Below are 15338 nucleotides of genomic sequence, written 5' to 3' on the forward strand. Positions count from 1 at the left end.
GGGATTGAAAACTCTGGACTCCTTCAGACTTCCGTCCAACTCAAGGTATTTTGTCCTCCATATTACAGGTTTACTTGGAATGAGATCGTGGCTAGAACCTCAAATCTTTTGAAGTTCATTTTATATGCGCTACGCTATCTTTTTTTTTTTTGGCCCTTCCCGTAGATAAACTCCTTATCAGTCCGAGTCGCGACAATGACACTGCAGGAACGCAGCAACATCCCCCAATCTTTCTCCCCCTTCCCTGCTCATACTACGTACTGTGTACAAGTTGAAGATACGAGAGGGTTACACGATACGAGTCAGGAGATCTCCCAGAAGGCATTATGGTATGTACGAGGTAGAATTGGTCATGAGTAATTGGGATAGCGTGACTCGGCTAGAAAAGGCCCGGAAGCCGTGATTGGCTGGCGCAGATGCAGGGGGGCGGGAGCCGTTACAGCGTTGAGGAACCGGAATCTGGAACAGCGGGGACTTGGAAGCATACCTCAGCGGCCAAAGCCAAACCATCCACGGCCCTTCTTCTCTTCCGGTGCAGGGGTTTCCGCTGGCTGAGCTGAAGATCCGGTCTGAGGGTAGTTGATGTAGTTCCAAGCGACATCGAGGAAGAGCGGCTTCACAGGAACCGCCTGCATCCGAGGTGGATAAGGCACCAAATTGCCGAGGTCTACATTGGCTCCGAACTGATTTAGCCGCTCCACGACGGGGCGTTGCGACAGCTCGGCAGAGTTTCCATCGAGTTGCGCCAGGGTCACGAGACCACGGTACTGGGCAACCAGCCCACGCAGAACAGCCTGGAGAGCACTGGCCTGATCTCGGGAGACCTCTAATCGAGGCGGACCATCTGAAGTAGCAGATGATTGCGGCGTAGCCAAATCGGCAAGCTTGAGAGCTTGCGCGAAGAGAGCCAGAGCCTCCGTGGGCTTATCTAACACACCGTGAGACCGGCCAAGGGCTAAACATCTACAAAACAGGATTAGGTCAGTGAGCAAGAAACATGAGAAGGGGCGACGGCGACTATACCTTAGAGCCCGGAAATATCCTCGCTTTGATTCGAGATCTTGCACGAAAGCGGAATCCGCGGCCACACCCGGGAGTTCAAGAATAAAGTCTAAGCTTTGGAGAGTCGAGTCATATAGCACAACCCGTTCACGTAGCTTGGTAAGTTTCTTCCCATTGCCCCCGTCGCGCTTCGCGTACTTTCCAGTTCCAGCCTGCTCTTGCTTGAAGGTGAGGCCGTCCTGTTCGCCGCAAAGGACACGGTTCCGGCCAACTCGCCATCCGATTAACCGATAGTTGACAGCAGTTCGGGTGATTTGCAGAGCTTGCATTCTCTTGTCACCAGCATCAACACCCTCGCTGGCCAAATCGTCGATAGCAGTCTTTGTGGCATCGACTGCATCCTGGCTGGCAATAATGACATTGTCATAGGCAGCAGCTTGATCCTTAGATAGAGCAGTTCGTCCTTCCCCCTTCAGCCAGTCGCTGAGGCTTGCCTCTGCAGCCTCCGCAGCAGCCAAAGCCTGGGAGATTGATGCGTTTTCCAATGGAACGGTACGAGATCTCCATGTGACGGACTCGGGCAATTTTTGAACTTCGCCCTCCGCAGTTCTACGGGTTCCCGCATCTTCTTCGGCCAAACAAGAAGGATCAAGCTTCTCGACCTCAGCTCGGATACCCGAATCTTCTGGGAAAAATTCAATGGCGAGCGAAGAAGTTGGCTTGGATCGAGGGAGTTTAAGCTGATAGGCAGCGTAGCGCAAGCTCGGATCAACAGTACCACTGAGAAGATCCCGGAAAGAATCCTTTTTAGCCCTCTGGCCTAGAGCCGTATATATCACTCGGGCGATCGAATAGTCATGAAGACATTGCTCCCACTTTCGTTTCTCGAGCCACAGGGCTCCAGAGACCGTCGCAAGATAAGCTCGTGCTTCGAGAATATCGATATCATTGGCACCGGTGGCCGATTGTTCGTGGAGCAGGGTGACCAGATGTTGCGCATAGCCGCTGGCTTTTTTAAAGCGAGAGATGATATGACGGCGGGCTGCACCGGAGAGTCCCTTGGCTGATGGGTCCGCCGAATGTGTCGATTTCATGTGCATTGCTTGTGCCCATGCTCGTTCGGCACTGAGAAGCAACAGGTGTACGTATCTGCAGAGACGTGGATGAGCTCGAGAATAAAAAAAAAAGAAGAGAGAGAAGAAAAGGGCTCAGTGGTACATACGACACATTATTTCCGATGTTCTCGGCAGTCACCGCTGGTTTCGCGGTGTATTTGCGGTTCTTGGGCGTGGCCTGGCCCAGCTTCTTGCGGAGTTTGTGTAGTCTACGAGTTGTGTGCGCTCGGTACGCATTGTAGTCACCCACAAGGAGGACATCCTCTCGTTCCTTGAAAATGTAATCTGTGATCTCCATTTTCTAGATGAGGGTTGCTCGTGAACCTGGGGGACCAATGGATTTGAGGGGAAGGGCCACTTTGATATCGTGGTGGGTTGCGACGAAGGCGGTGGGCAAAGGAAATGGGCCGATGTGCCCGGGTTTTTCCCAACGCCGATTTGTTGCGGGAAGAGCTGCACCGGGTGACTTTTTTACTCTCCTCTATTCACGTTCCTACCTTGACCACACTCCTGGCTAAGCTTTGCCGATTGGGGGTCTTGCACAGCAGATTGCCTGGCTACCCTGGTGCGATCGTCGCCTACGCGCAACGCTGTTTTCTCGGTATGTCATTGACCCCAAACCGGTTTGTTTGATCACGCGGATCAGCAGGCTGGTTTCGTGTAATTGGATGCTAATATCACTCCGGAGAACTAGTCACTGCTCTCGATACGATGCATACGCGGTACCGGACTCGACGGCTTGACTGATTCGTTCTGCGACGAACGGGGGTAATGCTCGAACGAGCTGCCGGCTGCTTCGAGACCGCGGGCCGGCGTCTTCTTCGAGATTCACCTGGCACAATTCAAAGCCGAAGGTCATTGTCTCGTCATTTTTGGAGGCACAATACTGCCGAAGGAGATGTCGCCCGTTGGTTTCTCGCCCTAGCACAACCTACCACATCACCCCCATTTACTGTACTCCATCCTGCCCATGGCAAGAATAGCGCCATCCAGGTCAACCAGCCATTCCTGGACTTCTTGTATCCACAAAATTATCGGGATTGGTTCTTGTCGAAGGATACTCGCCATTTGAGGAGGCCGGGGTCGCGTCGAAGGAAGAAGGGACCGGTTGGTTTCCGCAGGACGTTCACCTCCGTGGTCACGTCCGTGGATCAATCTTGCCCCAAGGCGTCATCTGGAAAAGAGCCATTGTTGAATGGTGCTAACCCCATCATATCTACCCAAGACGGCGTTGCCCAGTTAAGGGGGCTTCTCACGTCGGACGCAGACTGGGATTATGACAGAGCTTGGGTTTCATATATTTCCCTTGGTCGGCCACCAGACATCCGCTCTGAGCTTTGCGCCTACCTCAGTCAATCCGCAAAGCCGGCCGATCAAGAACGCGCTTGGGAGCTCTTCGAAGAAATACCGCTAGAGAGTCGATCTCCAGCTGACTTTCACCACATCTGCAAGTCCCAGACTTATTACGCAGACCCGCCTCATTTGACTACGATCCTGCAGCAGGCTCTCTCAACAGGTGTGGCTGTAGACTTCTGCTTCGAAGCATCTTTTACACATTACTTGAAGCGCCATGACTGGACCAGGATGCAGGAAGTTTGGGCCATGCGTTTTGAGGCTTCGGAACTTCCTGTTAAAGGCATTTTGCCTCAGCTTTCTTATCCTGAACTTCCACTTGATGTCTATGCCTTCGCAAAGTTTGTCCGGGGTTCAGCAACAGAACAGCGTTCACACCTGCAAGGCATCTCTTCCTTCCTTCTCGCTCGCATAACCACCACCGCCTCTCTGCTGGAATCAGCCCACTTGGACATACTTCTTGACACCTTCTCGTTGTTTCAGGAAGTAGGCGTTGCTCGAGAGACCCATTTCTCTCAAGCCATTAAATGTCTCCAACAGTCGACTTCAAGACTCAAATTTGCTCGCTCCATTGCATTTTATCGTCAAATGCGCTCGCTCCAGCCGGCTGCAAAGCTTCCAAAACGACTGATGAACGCTCAAATCCTATGCCTGGAGAAATTCGATATGACAGGCAACATCCCACTTTTCCTGGACGAGTTCGCTCTCTTCTTTGGGAAGCCATCGAACGAAGCTTATAAAACTGCCATGAAGGCGTTTGCTCGTACTGGACATGTGGACGAAGTCAATCGCCTCTTCGAAAGGTTCGTAGCGGACCACGGTAAGCCCAAGAGCCGCAAATTCGTGACATCTCTTCTCCTTGTGCATGCTTGCAATGGCGACGTCAGAGAGACATGGCACCAATTTGAAAGGGTGAAAGCTGAATTTGGCCTGGAGCCCAACGTAGCTTGCTGGAACTTGGTACTCACAGCATATGCAAAGACGAGAGATGTAATTGGTGCCTTCTCCGCATTTGCACGCATGAGCGAGACCCGCGTGCAGCCAGATTCGGGTACGTACAATATTTTGATGGGATTGCTTGCGATTCGTGGCGATATCGATGGTGTTCGGAAACTCCTCATGTTGGCACAAGAGCAACACGTCCAAATCACCATGCCGATGCTGGGTCAAATTATCTCAGCATATCTGAAAAATGGTCGGTTGGATCTAGCTGAACGTCTTGCACTGGTGTGCTTGGATTTGAAAGTACCAGGGTCTGCTACTCGTATTTTCAATGCCCTTTTGATGCAGTACGTTTTCCGCATCGACCACGAAGGCTATCGTCGCGTGCTTGCTATCATGGACAAGGCAGGAGTTCCTTCAGATGCTCGCACACACACCGCTGGCCTTCTTCGCTTAACTTTGGCGAGGAAGCCACAAAAAGCCCACCTCTTGCTCAGGAAGCTCCATAAAACGGGTGAACTACATGCCACGGAAGTTCACTATGTGATCGTCATGCTGGGGTATATCAGAAATCGCGAGTATGAGCAGGCGCGCGTAATCATTCGTGAAATTATGGGAAGATTCCCAGATTCAGCCCTGCAAACTAGCCTGGAAAATGTCCTTGAAGTGATCCCAAACAAGCTCGAGCGTGTCGAGGAGAGAAGTCATCCCAGCAATTCGCTGAAAATTTCGTCATCAAGTCGTTCGTCAGAAAAGATCTCACGTCTTTTTACAGCAAATTAGGAGATATCTCTGCCCAGGAAGGAAAACGATCCATCCACCACAAGAGCTCTAATCTCAGGGAAAACTTTCCTTGCGCATTATTACCGCAGCCTGATCCATCAATATGGACACGAGGGGAAATTTGATGAAGCCCAGGCAATTTTCGCCAAACAATTGAGCAGCCAAAGTGATGGCGGTCTATTGAGCGCAACGACAGATACAGTGCCGATCAGCCTACTACAACCAATGATGAATGCTCATTTAAAGGCTGGTCAATACGATCAAGTGGATGAACTTTGGCGGCTTGGTTTCTCGAACGCGATTGAGCTATCCATACCCTTGGATATCAACGAACTCTTCAGTGGTAGACAATCAACAACAGGCACTACTTCTGCAACGGGTGATGTACCCACCGACAAGGCTTCCGCCTCAGGATCCGATAAAGAGACATCAGGAGCTCTGGCACCCCCGAATTCTCTTCAACAGATCCAGGGCAAGAACAAGAAAATCATCCCATCGCGTCGTTTCATATTATCACGTCTTTTAAGCACTTACTTGAAGTCACTCGCCTACCGCGGAGAACGGTCTAAAATTACCGAAACGGTCGCCAAGTTCGAAGCGGCTGGATTCGCATTATCTGCTCTCAATCGTTCGACCATTATCGAAATACTCGCTGAGTCTGATGACTTCACAGATGTGGCTGGAGCTTTTGAGCTCTTTGAGACCCAGTTCATGCCCAACTTCATTTCATGGAAGCACATGAGAAACCAGCAAGGTCTGAAGCCTCCAAATGTCCCCAAACATGTCTACACTCTCGAAGATCGGAGAACGCCTCAGCATTCGTCGCGAGTACTTGGCAAGTTTGCAAAGCTCTACTGGGCCAACATGGACCCAGGCTTCTTACAGCCTTCATATTTGACAATGGTCTCACTGGCGGCGGCAGTGAAACGACTGCGCAATAGGACCATCTTGCATGGAGGTGATGAGATCCAGAAACTCTATCAACTCGCCCCATCCACATTAGATGCGCTAGGTACCATGCCTATGTACGCAGACAAGATTCAGGCTGTTCTTCTACGCAATCATGCCCCGCGTCGGGGTCTTCGGCCGCGACCTGTGCGATATCCTATTCGTCCTGGTGGCATCCTCGGACGAGGCATCCACCCATGGAAGAGCCGTCCAAAGCATTCGTCTAGGGATATACCTGGAGGTGTTCTCGAGGACAAGCCAACCGGCGCGTCTGATGCAATGGACGAATGGTATTCCATGTTGGGCATAGATGTTGTCGATCAGCGCGTCACAGACATGCCGTCTGCAAATGATTTTGGCGAATCCCGGCTATTCGCTCAGAAAGATACCACTTCCGAAGACTGGGAGAAGTTCCTTAGTATTGAGGACCGCACAGACTTGAAATTCGAAATTGTGCGTGACCGGGCAATTCGTCAGTCCCGAAAATATCGACAAAAGGAGTTGACTCGAACCCGAAGCTCTCCACAAAAGGGGAGTCGGCGTCGACCTTGATCTAAAGGTTCCCTGTTCTGAACCCATGCGTGATACCCTCTAGACACACCGCATATACAGCTTTGCGGAGTCAGCTATATGATGAATTGCACGGAACAAGCGTTTCATTTATCAGGATTTGACTTCTTTTTTTGATCCATTCGTCTTAGCCCTTGTTTATATACATGTTACAATAGATCCAATGTACAACATTAATCTTTTTTTGACCAGAAACTTGAATTATCTCATTCGTATTACTGATTTGGTAGATCTACCAAGTAAATATTTCCAAGCCTAGTCGCAGCAACTACTGGAACCTGAGCCCAACCCGAACCCGCCCAACAAGAATGTAGTGCGCTTCTAGTGTGAGAATCAGGACACAGCCTCGCGCTAATGCAAATGATTGGATGGTAGCTTGCCAACCTAACTGTTACAAACCAACCAACCTTAACTGCATTGCGGCAGTCCTGAAAATTATTTTTGTTCAAGGGGCCTGGGAAACATTTCTGGGCTGAATTCCTGCAGGAGGGTGGGCCGGGAGTAGTTTGGCTGCATGTCATACGAAAGGGCACGAACCTTGTGTTCCCTTTGCGTTTTGTAGTCTGGATTGAAGAGGTGGATCTCGATCCGGATAGTCGGAGTGCTCAAGAGACATTTGTCAGGACATGTAGGAATGCTGGTGGGATTTTTCGTTATTTCAGTCAAGCAGAAGAAGACAGGGCGGGACAGGACGGGAGGGCAACGCGGTAAGGTGACATGACTCTACAAGACCAACCATTAGTTAGTTAGTTAATCTGGGCGCGTATCTGATTTGATAAGCTTAAGCGCCGTTGGACTTAGTCCCTTCAGCCCAAGTAGCCAATCTCGGTATAGCGGCTCATTGGTGAGGGTAGATTGGAAAGCTGCTAGGCAAATTTGAAGGCAATTAAGGCTGTTATTTTTCTCCAGAAGCATATAAATATGGATGGTAATCGAGTCAAAGTATCAAGAGTCACTAAAACCAGAATAGTCGTTCAACGGTTAGAAAATAATTACCTCCAGATCAAGTGAGTATTCAGGAGTATCATGGTCAATATGCAGTCGCTCATGAATGTCTTCTCTTCGATCAGATACCAATTCAACACAATGGCAAATTCCAAACTATACGTTGTGTTTTATCGCCCTCGGGAGGGTAATTATCAAGATTGGGCTTTATACGTCGACGATGACGACGTGCCGATGATCTTTGAAGTCATTGGACAGCATCCGAACTTCAAGCGCAACGTTGTGAAGGCCAAGGCTGCAAAGTCTAAGAGCTTTCTGGGCAAGGAATACCTTGGAGTCATCAGTAAAGCTGACGTTCAGAGAATCGAAAACGTCGCGTTAACGATTCCTGTGGACAACGAGACGGTGGAATGGGACTGTCAGAATTACGTGCTTGATATCCTTGATAAGTTGGAAGAAGACTTTATTCTGAAGGAGGACGATGAAGATTATCGTGAAGCGCGAAGCGATTCCATTGGCTGACTATTGTGCCGGAAACCACAGCGACATTTCTCCAAGCACCCTCCTATTTCTCACTCATCTTCCCTTTCGCTCACCTATACCCTCCGTTTTCCAGGTATCCTAGATTGCCATCCGTTCTAAACTACATTTTTTGATCGTGAGGCTTCAGATTGCCGTCTTGCAAGATGGCAGAAAAAAGGGCATTCGACTTAGAGGGCGCTCAACATGGCAGCAAGTCCAAAGCCGCGAGGTTCAATGCCCATGTATTGAAAAAGCTACAAACCGCGATAACGAAAGACCCGGAGATCAACCTGGTCGAGCAATTCCCCGGGAATATCCCCAACGTCTCATGGAGATGAAAAAAACAATAGAAAGCTCTCCGAGTAAGCACCAAATTACCGCAATTCAGTCTCTCGTCATTCGCATAGCTAAGATCATCATCTGCCAGAGAAAATCAAATATAATACGCCGGGTTTTGTCGAGGCCGATGAAGACATACGACGATCCCTTTGCCCATCAGACCTGGTCGAAATTGTGTTTCCGCTTTCAGACGCGGTTGCAAAGTTGATCGAGCCGGTGTCACGAACCGCGGAGGGTTTGCAGATCGGACTCTCTCAAAGGCTGTTTGAGGTTGTAAAGAGCAGTGAAATTCTTTGGAAAAGCTCCCTTCGCTCGACAGAAAGGAGTGTTCAAATGCTCCGCAGAAATCGTTGTCAAAGCAGTTCGCAACATGGAGCACTATACTGAATACACCGCCTTACAATATCTTGATCGTCATAAGTCGAATATTCCAGCACCGAAGCCTCTTGGGTAGTGCGTATGAGTGGGGTTTCTTTGATATTCATGAGCCACATGGGATCTACGCCGCTTGGGGAAGTCTGGCACACACTCGACTCTTGTCAAAAGACCTCCTTTAGGAACCAACTCAACACCATCCTGGAAGATTTGAGAACTCTTCCATATACAGAAGGGATTCCTCTAGGGGGGAGTCGCAGGTGAAGGCTGTAGAGATCTCAGGAGACATGTTCGAATGAGCGAGACACCTATCACCAGCCTTGAAGATTTTGAGACATTCTTGTTCTCGAGCTCGCATCCAGGCGGCGACGTATTTGTCAAGATTCTCCGTCGATTATCACCATCGTATACAAACCATTCGGGCCCTCGCATCGTTTTCACACATGGAGACATAAGGCCGGACAATATCATGGTTGAATTGGCCGACAATGACGTGTACATGGTTTCTGGAATACTTGACTGGGAATATAGCGGTTTCTACCCTGACTATTATGAATCTGTACGGTGCACGAACTGCCTCAGCCCTTACGAGGAAGATGACTGGTTTTTATATCTGCCAGAATGTGTCTCACCCAATATCTATGCTCAGTGGGGGCTTCTCGATCGAGTCAGGGAAACGAGAGTTGTATGAGTCGCCGCCGAAAGATATTCAGAAATAGCTTCCACACAATGAGATTATTAGACAATTGCACCCCTTTTCCCCTTCAAAATGCTTTTCATTTAATGGTCAAGATCAAACCACGAGGTTCGAACTTGATTTGTCAAAGAAAATAAACAACTACTGAGTCTTGGTCAGGTGATTGTGGCGCCCGCGTTGGGAACCCGGGGCAGGCTCGCGTGGATGACATAAGTGACGCGTGCCAGCCGCACCGCGTGGACGCGTCTCAATTTTACCCAATCGGGAGACCCACCATCCCATCTTTCCTTTCCTTCCCCCTTCGACTCGTCTTCAGACCATCAACACCAGCTTTCCTCCTCAGCCACAATGGACGGCGTGCAGTTGCGAGATGAGGCAGCACAGGATCGGATCCGTGCTGCCACAGAGTTTCTTGATCCTAGTGAGTCACATTACCCAATCACTCATAACTCGATCTAACCGCGTGTTTCCCAGGTGATCCACGAGCGCGAAGGTTCGTTGCAGAGATTGCATGGATTCTCTTATAACAGGACTTTAACGGCCAGTTTAGCTATCGAGCGGAGATTGTGGTGATGCTGAATCGAGGATTGCGTCGCTTGACTGTACGTGCTCTATGAAATATACGAATGGAAAGAGAATTTTATTGACCATCTGTGTAGGTTAGCATTGACGAAATCCGTGCTCACAACCGAGAACTCGCCGAAGGGTCAGTCAATACTACATACCCCAAAGAACCCATTATCGCTGACGATTTCTGCAACTAGGCTCTTGACCTCTCCATTCGACTATTCGGAAGCTTTCGACCGCGCCTTGAAAGATGTGGTGAAGGCCCTCCCGGCGGCAGGACGGCCCAGGGATACGTCTGACGAAGTGGTATGTGTCATATATAAGAGATCATTCGGTTTCAAATTGCAAGGACTAACTGACCAATTTGGTAGAATTATTATTGTGCTTATGTTGGAGCGTTTGGAGAGTTTTCCTGCAACCCGCGCACGTTAGGGTCCCAACATTTAAATCGCATGGTGTCTCTTGAAGGAATTGTGACAAAATGCTCACTTGTCCGCCCTAAGATTATTCAGAGTGTTCACTACAGTGAGAAGAAGGATCGCTTCCTCTCGAGAAGGTACCGTGACCAGACAATGACCGCCAGCGGCGCCACAAGCTTGAATGTTTACCCCCAAGAAGACGAGGAAAAGAACCCTGTAGGTACCATGTTTTGAGGTAGCCTCTGGCAGCGTCTAACTCTCTATTTTAGTTGACTACCGAGTACGGCTACTCGACATACATGGACCACCAATCGATCTCTATCCAAGAGATGCCAGAGAGAGCGCCAGCTGGTCAACTTCCTCGCAGCGTTGATGTAATTTTGGATGATGACCTCGTCGACAAAGCCAAACCCGGTGATCGAATTCAGCTGGTTGGTATCTACCGTACCCTCGGAAACCGCAACGCTGGCTCCGGCTCCTCAACCTTTCGCACCATCGTGATGGCAAACAATATAATTCAACTCTCCTCAAAGAGCGGCGGCGGTATCGCCCAGGCGACCATTACAGACACCGATATCCGCAACATCAATAAAGTTTCCAAGAAGAAGAACGTGTTCGAGCTTCTATCGCAGTCACTTGCTCCTAGTATTCATGGGCATGACTACATCAAAAAGGCCATTCTGCTTATGCTTCTTGGTGGTATGGAGAAGAACTTGGATAATGGAACCCATTTGCGTGGTGACATCAATATCCTCATGGTCGGTGACCCGTCCACTGCAAAGTCTCAACTCCTTCGTTTCGTTTTGAACACCGCTCCTCTCGCTATTGCGACAACTGGTCGAGGTTCGTCCGGTGTCGGGTTGACTGCTGCTGTTACCACCGACAAGGAGACTGGCGAACGTCGTCTAGAAGCCGGTGCCATGGTCCTCGCTGACCGTGGTGTGGTCTGTATTGATGAGTTCGACAAGATGAGTGATGTCGATCGTGTTGCCATCCACGAAGTTATGGAACAGCAGACTGTCACTATCGCTAAGGCTGGAATCCATACTAGCCTGAACGCACGATGCAGTGTTCTTGCCGCTGCTAACCCTGTCTTCGGCCAATATGACCCACGGAAGGATCCCCACAAGAACATTGCTCTGCCTGATTCCCTTCTCTCCCGTTTTGACTTGCTGTTCGTCGTGACCGATGATATTGAGGATACCAAAGATCGGACGGTCTCCGAGCACGTCCTGCGCATGCACAGATACCGTCAGCCTGGTACTGAAGAGGGTGCGCCTGTGCGTGAGCAGCAGAATCAAACACTTGGAGTTGGTATCGAGGACCGCCAAGATGCAAACCAACCCACAGAAGTATTTGAGAAGTTCAATATCATGCTCCACGGCGGCATGATTAACACTGGTCGCAACCGTGGAAAGAACGTTGAAATCATCAGCATCCCCTTCGTCAAGAAGTACATTCAGTACGCCAAGTCTCGAATCAAGCCTGTCCTTACCAAGGGTGCTGCCGACCACATCATCGGCACTTACTCTGCCCTTCGAAACGATGAAATGTCTGGTAACCAGCGACGCACATCTCCAATCACCCCTCGTACCCTTGAGACCTTGATTCGTTTGTCAACTGCTCATGCTAAGGCCCGCTTATCCAATCGTGTCGATGAGAAAGATGCGAAGCACGCTGAAGCCATTCTCCGTTTCGCCATGTTCAAGGAGGTTGTGGAAGATGAGCGCCGCAAGCGCCGTAAGGTGACGACCTTTGACGAAGACTCAGAGGACGAAAGTGATCCTGAGCTTGATGACGATGAAGAAGATGACACCCGCCATACCCAACCCTCTACCACCGCAGGACGCACTACGACCCGGTCTCGCGGTGCAGCAAGCAGTGCCACTGTAGAGGTACCAAGCCAAAGCACTGCTAGCCCGAGTGCAACACGCAGTAGCCGGCGTAACCAGACTGATTCACAGATGTCTGTTGCCTCGTCTCAGCCTGCTTCGCATCTTGTCGAATCGCAGACCGACACACAGTCGACCTCTGCGTCCGATCCTCCCATCACCCCTGCCCGTCTGACGGTCTTCCAGCAGGCTCTGGGTCCTCTCATGGGCACCCGGGTCTTCAATAATGGCGATGAGCACAATGTCAACGATCTAATTACTGCAGTGAATGATGCAGTTCGTACAAGCCATGGAGCTGCTCATGTGTTCTCGCAACCCGAAGCCTTCCAGGCCCTGCGTAAGATGAACGAGGAGAACCGATTAATGTGAGTGATATACCACTTTATACTGATGATGATTGTACTGACTTTGTTTCCCAGGTTCCTTGAGGATGAAGAGAATGTCTATCGCATTTAGACACCTTGGCGTCAGCAATGAGCAATGCTGGGCTATTCCAACCCCCGTTACGAGCATGTTTACTATTGAGATGGTGCATATTGGGATGATATCATATGTCTTTTTGTATGGAGTATGGAGTCGGGGGGGATGAAAGGCTGCTATCATTATCAAGCAAGAACATATGGACCGTCCAGCCCCAGCCCCGAAATGAGATATAATTCTTTTCTCTCTAGAGCATTTGTCTAATCCGATATTAAATGCTAAGATCCGCACAAATTCTTTATTACTCGAGATTCTAGAAAGGACTGGACAACCATTTTCTGCCGGAGCTGGTTTTACCAGCAAGTGTAGCCTGCATCCACAATCTGGCGAAAGAGTTAGCACTTTCCTCAAATGATTGAGGTGCGACTGCTAGCTGATCAGACTTTTCACTGTGAAAATCCCTCGAACGACTCGAGGATGCATTGTATAGGAAGAAAAAGAGTTGAGTCGCTTTGTTAGAACATTCCCTAAGAGGACCAAGTCTCCGATATTCTGCGATATAAGTGATTGTATCTAGTGAGACACTAGCCTCTAAGAAGGACAGAATCTGAAGCAATAATGGGCTTTAGCCCTGACAGTCCGTGGTATCTATTGGTTGTAATCCAGTGGCAAAAACTAAACAAAGGCAGGCTTTCAAAACAATACACCAAGAATGAAGGCTATCTAGAAAGACCGAAGACCAGACTTGCCCAAAATAGACCTATCATCTCTATTACTCATTTATCAAGCAGGATCGGAGGGTGTAGGAGTCCGTGTGCCTGTCTTCTCACCCATTGGTAAGATGCCCGAGTCATCTGACGAAAACGACGGCGTCCGTACACCTTCACGAATCTGAGCCTGTGTAAGAGGCGAAAGACCCCGGCGAAGGGACTTGGAACCCTTCCTTTTACGTTGCTGCTGGGGTGTTTGTTCGGGCCCCGAAGCAGACTGTGCAGTGCTTGAACGGCGAGGGCGGCCTGTTGGACCGGAGCGCGATGGAGGGCGATCCTCAAGATTCGCAGGAGTAGAGCTGCGAGACGAGGTACGAGAATGAGAGGACTCAGAGCGAGTCGACCGCCGCACAGAAGAAGCACGATGCTCCTGGCTCAACCGCGATGAAATAGATGGGTGATGTTGTTGATGATGGTGAGATTTGTGCTCCGAATCCAAAGACCGGTGGGCGACAAGGCGACGGCGCTGTGTAGTACGCCAGCCAATTCCAAGACGAGAAAGCCAGCCGCCCTCTGTCCTAGCAAGATGCCGCTCCCGCTCGCGCAGTTTATGGTACAATTGAGTGCGCCGTTCGTTCTCCTTCTCCCAAAATTCGGTGCGGTAATCGTCCCAGTTTTCGCGGAATTCCGGTGAAAATGACTTCGGCAGCAAAAGTAGACGGATATAGTCACCGCCAGGGCTCAAGTCTTCCTCTATAAGTCCGGTCTCGCTATCTCCACCATTGTAATATTGCTGGTAGTGCGGCCGACTACCACGCCTTTCGGACGGATGACGCTCGACGTAATGGAAGTTCCCTGTAGCAGAGGGGAAAAAGGGGAGGGAGAATGGGAAGAGGAAAGAGACGTAGGACAGTAGTTCCTGCCACCAGGGGCCTCGAATGATAATAATTTTGGTGTTCATCGTGCGGAGGCCGCGATTGGCGACAGCGAGCCAGCGCCGCGGCCAGCGGATTCCACGTTCCCATTGCCCTGTGCCCCAAACCAACAATGCAGTCACAACTCCCCCAAGAAGTGCCACTTTTTCTCCCATTTCCACCATCCAATAGACCGAGCCACCGACTCCACGGCCATCTTCTCTCGGGCGAAGGAACAAGGCATATGAGAAGTAGGTAATCCATGCCGCCAACAGGAGCAGGAAGAAGGTATTTTGACGACGGCGCTCGCGTAAGGCCAGATACTGCGCTCGGAGAGATGCCTCGAGGATCAACAGATTCAAGTAGATTTGTGGAGGAGAGGAGGGGGAGTGCTGCGAGAGGATCGGGAGTCGAGGGTCGATCTGGCGTCGGGGACGAGACCAACGGCTCGGGCGCGGGCGCCCTGTTCTCAGGGGCCGCGCCCTTGACGAGTTGATCGATGGGTGATACCATCACGAAATTTGTAATGAGGGAATAAGCGGTTCAAGGAATTAACGGCCGTGGCGGCCCAGCTCTGTCGTCATGGCAGATTGAGGGGGGGAAGATTAGGTTGTGAAGGGGAAGCCCGTTTAGGTAACGTCCCGACTCATGCTTGATATGCATACGGATTGAAGAGGAGGCCTAGAAGGGCATACGAATTATTCATAGATTAGAAATAAAAGTCTATGATAGGTATTCTGCTGAATCATGGCCTCGTCTGTTTAACTTAGGGATACTTGAGCAAACAGGTGGCATAGTGGCGTAAATAGGGACCATGAACCCTCC

General features: G+C 50.1%; 7 protein-coding genes across 7 annotated transcripts; 5 read left to right on the forward strand and 2 right to left on the reverse strand.

Annotated features, from left to right (window-relative positions):
• Positions 1-488: 488 nt before the first annotated feature.
• N7468_001049 (signal recognition particle subunit SRP68) lies at positions 489-2415 on the reverse strand (the record flags this gene model as incomplete). Its single annotated transcript, XM_058470346.1, has 3 exons — positions 489-963; positions 1024-2127; positions 2225-2415. The coding sequence occupies 3 exons, from the start codon at positions 2413-2415 to the stop codon at positions 489-491; spliced, it is 1770 nt and encodes a 589-aa protein (XP_058333487.1).
• A 473-nt stretch (positions 2416-2888) lies between these two features.
• On the forward strand, positions 2889-5195 carry N7468_001050 (putative translation regulator (Cya5); the record flags this gene model as incomplete). Its single annotated transcript, XM_058470347.1, has 1 exon — positions 2889-5195. The coding sequence occupies one exon, from the start codon at positions 2889-2891 to the stop codon at positions 5193-5195; it is 2307 nt and encodes a 768-aa protein (XP_058333488.1).
• Positions 5196-5420: 225 nt separating this feature from the next.
• On the forward strand, positions 5421-6695 carry N7468_001051 (MCM-domain-containing protein; the record flags this gene model as incomplete). The annotated part of the gene is made up of 1 exon (XM_058470348.1): positions 5421-6695. The coding sequence occupies one exon, from the start codon at positions 5421-5423 to the stop codon at positions 6693-6695; it is 1275 nt and encodes a 424-aa protein (XP_058333489.1).
• Positions 6696-7799: 1104 nt separating this feature from the next.
• N7468_001052 (uncharacterized protein) lies at positions 7800-8180 on the forward strand (the record flags this gene model as incomplete). The annotated part of the gene is made up of 1 exon (XM_058470349.1): positions 7800-8180. The coding sequence occupies one exon, from the start codon at positions 7800-7802 to the stop codon at positions 8178-8180; it is 381 nt and encodes a 126-aa protein (XP_058333490.1).
• A 501-nt stretch (positions 8181-8681) lies between these two features.
• On the forward strand, positions 8682-9076 carry N7468_001053 (uncharacterized protein; the record flags this gene model as incomplete). Its single annotated transcript, XM_058470350.1, has 2 exons — positions 8682-8792; positions 8822-9076. The coding sequence occupies 2 exons, from the start codon at positions 8682-8684 to the stop codon at positions 9074-9076; spliced, it is 366 nt and encodes a 121-aa protein (XP_058333491.1).
• Positions 9077-9939: 863 nt separating this feature from the next.
• On the forward strand, positions 9940-12925 carry N7468_001054 (MCM DNA helicase complex subunit MCM3; the record flags this gene model as incomplete). Its single annotated transcript, XM_058470351.1, has 8 exons — positions 9940-10012; positions 10066-10084; positions 10142-10193; positions 10251-10297; positions 10356-10464; positions 10530-10793; positions 10847-12834; positions 12889-12925. The coding sequence occupies 8 exons, from the start codon at positions 9940-9942 to the stop codon at positions 12923-12925; spliced, it is 2589 nt and encodes an 862-aa protein (XP_058333492.1).
• A 747-nt stretch (positions 12926-13672) lies between these two features.
• N7468_001055 (Spo7-like protein) lies at positions 13673-15026 on the reverse strand (the record flags this gene model as incomplete). The annotated part of the gene is made up of 2 exons (XM_058470352.1): positions 13673-14905; positions 14955-15026. The coding sequence occupies 2 exons, from the start codon at positions 15024-15026 to the stop codon at positions 13673-13675; spliced, it is 1305 nt and encodes a 434-aa protein (XP_058333493.1).
• Between the last annotated feature and the right edge of the window lie 312 nt (positions 15027-15338).

The sequence above is a fragment of the Penicillium chermesinum genome (assembly GCF_028974085.1).
Source record: "Penicillium chermesinum strain IBT 19713 chromosome Unknown utg000002l:1.0-5270490.0:1.0-5274688.0, whole genome shotgun sequence".
Classification (NCBI taxonomy): Eukaryota; Fungi; Ascomycota; class Eurotiomycetes; order Eurotiales; family Aspergillaceae; genus Penicillium; species Penicillium chermesinum.